At 28.9% G+C, this 5000-nt stretch overlaps 1 protein-coding gene across 1 annotated transcript in view; it reads right to left on the reverse strand.

The window, feature by feature from the left end:
- LOC100204104 (apoptosis-resistant E3 ubiquitin protein ligase 1) overlaps positions 1-5000 on the reverse strand; it is a 69175-nt gene that overhangs the window by 64113 nt on the left and 62 nt on the right. The window contains exon 1 of the mRNA XM_065805955.1: positions 4823-5000. This exon is cut by the window's right edge and continues 62 nt beyond it. Coding sequence (XP_065662027.1) covers positions 4823-5000 — 178 coding nt within the window. The remainder of the gene's footprint in view (positions 1-4822) is intronic.

Genomic DNA, 5000 nt, shown 5'->3' on the forward strand with positions numbered 1-5000 from the left:
AATCCAAATTGTTAGAAAGCCTATCATTTCAACCTTTCTTGCTCTGAATAATTCCAATCAAAATTTCTAAATAATCTTGCTTAAAGTGAGATGTCAAAATACAGCTAAAATTTTCTGAGAGAAGCTCCTGACACAATTTCAGTATACTAGTTATTGTAACATTTAATCTTTAATGAGATAGGGAATTTTAAATCACAAAACATTAATTTCTTCATCTAAAGTTGAAATACCCTCAACAGTAACATGTTATTTTCCATTGTTGTTACATCACATTGAGCAGGTTTATCAGAATGAAACTTTTTTGAATTCATTTGATTAAAAAGAGTATCAATTTTATCAAAAAAATTGGTTGGTCAGTAAAATGTCAGTATAATAGTTGACAGTAATATTCATTTTAAAAAAATGCTCCAAGATAAAAATGTAAACCAATCGATTTTGGTGCAAGGCGGATAGAATTACATTTGTCCATCTTATACAGCGTCTAAATGTGATGCCTTGAGACTACATTTAGAACTTAAATACTGTAGGGATGACATTATGGAGAAAGCATTTCCATCTAATGTTTGTTAAATAAAACATTGAACTTCCAAAATGATTGATACACAAACAATAATCATTGTTTAAAATTTCAATAATATTTCCATCAAGATCTCCTCTTGCACCTGTAGCAATAAGATTAGTATATAACTTTCATATTTGATTAGTGAGTTAATCATTGAAATAACTTGATAATTTGATAATTTTCATTAGCAATTACACTCGTGTTTGTGCAGTTAACTGCAGCACAATATGAAGGCCTTTCTGAACAATGAAGAGTATTATTTATTAAAGAATAAGGTAATGTAAAAATGAAAACCTTGTAAACATGCAAACATTTGCACAAATGTCTCAAGAGGTTAAACAATCCCCAGTACTACATAACATGGATAACAGGGGAAAAGTTGTTTCAAATAGTTGGAGACCATTATTTAAGAAAATCATTTTAAAAAACACAATTTTTATTGACATCATCTTTGTAATGACTTCTTTATGATTTTTAAAATTTTACTTTGTAATGGTTTTTAAAATGGTATTTTATGTCTGATGACTGTCTATACTAACTAGACCAAAATATAAAAAAAAAATTAGTTAGTACAATACTGTTTTGATGTTTTATAACTTATTGCAGAGTTTCAGCCAGGTTTGTTGTTGTGAACTTATTTTTATACAACCAGGACATCCCAAAATGCCTTGTGCATACGATTACACTGTAAACAATGTAAAACACAACAATGTAAAGCAAAAGAGTCGACAGTCCTTGATCAGAACCCTCTAAAGAAGAATACAAAGAAACTGAACACATGCTAGGGTCAGAGACAAAATTCAAAAAAGGAGTGAAGGTAAGTGATTAGAGTTGTCTGGAAAATGAGTTACAAAGTTAACTATCTGAGTAAGAGATAGAGAATTGCAGAAGTTGTAAGCTTAAGTACCAGCAGGATCAGTGGTGTTAGAGCCAAGCTATTGGTTTCCCATAACAACAATATTGGCAGAGATGTAAAGAGGAAGGGCATGATCAATTTGATCAGAAATTATATCTAAAGAGTACAGTTTTGGGAAGGAGAACAATAAAGAACAAAGAGAAAGATGATAGAATGAAGGGGTGCTAAGTGAAAGTACATAAAAGAGATTGGTCAAAGGATTCAAATCTGGTACCATGACAATTAGGTGAACTGATGCAAATGTATACCCCCAAGCCAAGCATGTGACTATTGGAGTCTTTGCAAATCAAAGGATAGTACCCATCAACACTGAGATCTAAAGAAGGAACAGTGGAGTTTAAATTAGTCTCACAAAGAGCAAGCAAAACTGGTGAATTGTACAAGAGGTATTTAACTGATGGAAGGTTTCTTAAAAGACCATGTATATTTGCAAAAGTTATATTAAAACAGTTAGGTGGTGGGAATTGTTTTATAAATTTAATACTTTAGGTTAAAGTCAAGTTCTCTTTAAACTTAAATCATTTGGCATGATTTAAGTTTAAAGAGAACTTGAATCATTCATAGGTAGGCATGGCCTCTCAAGCAATAAGCTATGCAGTTGTGTCAAAGTTACAACTTTGGGTTCACCTGCTAGTTAACCCAAAGTTGTAACTTAGGGCTCCTTATGTGACCGTTAATACTCTGATATTTTACAGCTGTTGATAAAATCAGCTTCTCTGAGAACTACCATAGAGTTCATGAAACTTTACTACCAGCCAGTCTCAGAACCATTAAACTGAGTTTTAGAGCTGTAACAGGTGTGATGCAGGTAACATCTGCCCAAGATGAGTATTTTTATTTAGACACTATCTCTAGCCTTTACTCAATCAAGAGCCCCAACACAGGGGATTTTTAATTCAGAGTTGTTTCTCCTAGCCTTTTCCTAAAAAAAAACCCTATAAGGCAGCATGGCATGAGATAGGTAGTACTGGGTTACATAATACCTGTAACAGGGTAATTGTGATGATCCTGACCTAGACTGACCTGGAATAATTAAAAGAAACTACTTCCTATAAACAGTTCTTTAAAACATTGATGGGAATATACTGGAAATCTTTAGAAAGAACATTAAATTTAACAGAATACTAGAGATAAATGAGAGGGTAAGTTTTATAGTTGGTATCACTAGTTGGTTGCTGAGCTCACATTTTATCAGAGATTTTAAACAGAACACAAACATACATAAAGTATCTTGCGGGTGAATGAGCACTGCGTCAGACGTTTAGACAGAACACAAACATATATATATATAGCAACTTATGGGTGAGTGAATGCTGCTCCAGAGGTTCAGACAAAACACAAACATACAAGCAACAACATATGGGTGAGTTAACACAATGCCAGAGGTTTAGATAGAACACATATATATATATATATATATATATATATATATATATATATATATATATATATATATATATATATATATATATATATTAGAAACATACATAAATATTAAATTACATGCTAACACATTAACTAAGACACCTGCAATTATATAAAAGATGTAAATATATACATATATATATATATTCATATTTATGTGTATGTATATATATACATATATATATACATTTATATATATACACATATATATATACACACACATATATATATATATATATATATATACGTATATATATGTATATATACATATATATGTATATATACATATATATATATATACACACATATATATATATATATATATATATATATATATATATATATATATATATATATATATATATATATATATATATATATATTATACTGTAGGCATGACAGATATTAGATGACCTGAAGTACACTTATTTCAGCCTTTGCTTAGAAGGCAAATCCTAAAAGGCAGCAGGACATGGAACAGGTTGCACTGGATTTCATGTTACCAGTGGTAGGGTGAACATGATGACCATGCACCTGACCTGAGAAAGAGTGACTAAGAATGACAAAGAATAACCATGCAACTGGCCTGACAAAAGTTTACTTTTACCAAATGTTCTTTCCTTTTCTACAACAGATTCTTGCATACATTTGTGTTGACTAAGGATTTCCACCAAATGTTTCAGAAAATTCATCAATATAATTACAACATTTTGCATTTTAAATTTTTCTTCCTATGAAATCATGGAAATGCTAGTAATAGTTGTGTGCTGTGCCTGTGTTGTATCTTTTCTCCTTTGATACCACTTTTTTTAAATCACACTAGTTCCACAAAAAAAAAAAATGATCATTTGATGAACATTAAATATAGTATTCAGTAGCATTGCAAGAAGTAGACATTTGCCTAATTTAAATCCTAGTCCTACCCACTTGTAAGTAACTAAGCTATTAGTATGTAATTAAGTAATATAATTAAGTAAATAAGCTGTTAAATAAGATCTGTGTTCTTAAAATTGGAATGGATCAGTGATCATCATTGAATCAGTGGATCAGTATTTATTAAATAAATCAGTGGATCAGTGTTCATAAATTATTATTTAATAAATAATAAATTGTTATTATATCTATTGATGAGAACAAAATCAAAGATCGTAACTTTGAGTTTTAATAGAATGTTCTAATATAGCAATCTAACTATCAATTATTTTTAAATATTCATACAATAGTTAAACTCTAAAGATATGGTTGTCTGCAAATATTATTAATTCAAAAAAGGAAATCAAATTAAAATAACTGTTTCATTAACTTCATTAATGAAGCATTCCTTAAAAAATAAAATATTATCGGATTCTCAGTATACCATTGCTTGAATAAAATTTTATACACAAAATTAATAATCTTTGAGTTTAATTTCAGTTTAGAGAACGCTTTTTGAAATAAATCTTTTTGTAAGTAAAGTTTTATTGAGTTGGTTAACAGCATATCTCAGTAGTACACTTCAATGGGTTGCTTTTGGCACTTCTAAATTGGAATGCAAGATGATTATTAAAGAAGTACCACAGGGCTTGATATTAAAGTCATTGTTGTGTTATAAACATTGATGATATATCACAAAATATACAAACAAGTCGCAAGTTGCGTTTCAAATTAAATCAAAATTAAATTAAATCAGACCAAATATATTCTGAATAAAGTTGTTACATCAAGAAAATTTACAAATAATAATAGGTACTAATATGAAGTAAACACTTGTCAAGTTCAATAATAATACAATGGAGATAATAATAATTAAAATACAAGTAGGAACTATAAAAATAACAGTAGTGATTAAAAATAATAGTAGCAATTATGAAAAGTATATACTATAATATAAATAACAAGAATATTATTATTAATAATAATAAATAATAGCAATAACATACCATTTCTTATAAAAATGTGATAAAATTCTTCCAACTGATTTTTTTTAAGCCAAACTTGGAATTCGTTAAAACGCTTATGCTCAATATACCAATGCAAGCTGATAGAAAATATTATAACTGTGACTACAATAGATACTTTATATGCTACAATATTTTCTATGTTTCTATGAAACTCCAT

The sequence above is a fragment of the Hydra vulgaris genome, chromosome 09 (genome assembly GCF_038396675.1).
Source record: "Hydra vulgaris chromosome 09, alternate assembly HydraT2T_AEP".
In the NCBI taxonomy this organism is placed as follows: domain Eukaryota; kingdom Metazoa; phylum Cnidaria; class Hydrozoa; order Anthoathecata; family Hydridae; genus Hydra; species Hydra vulgaris.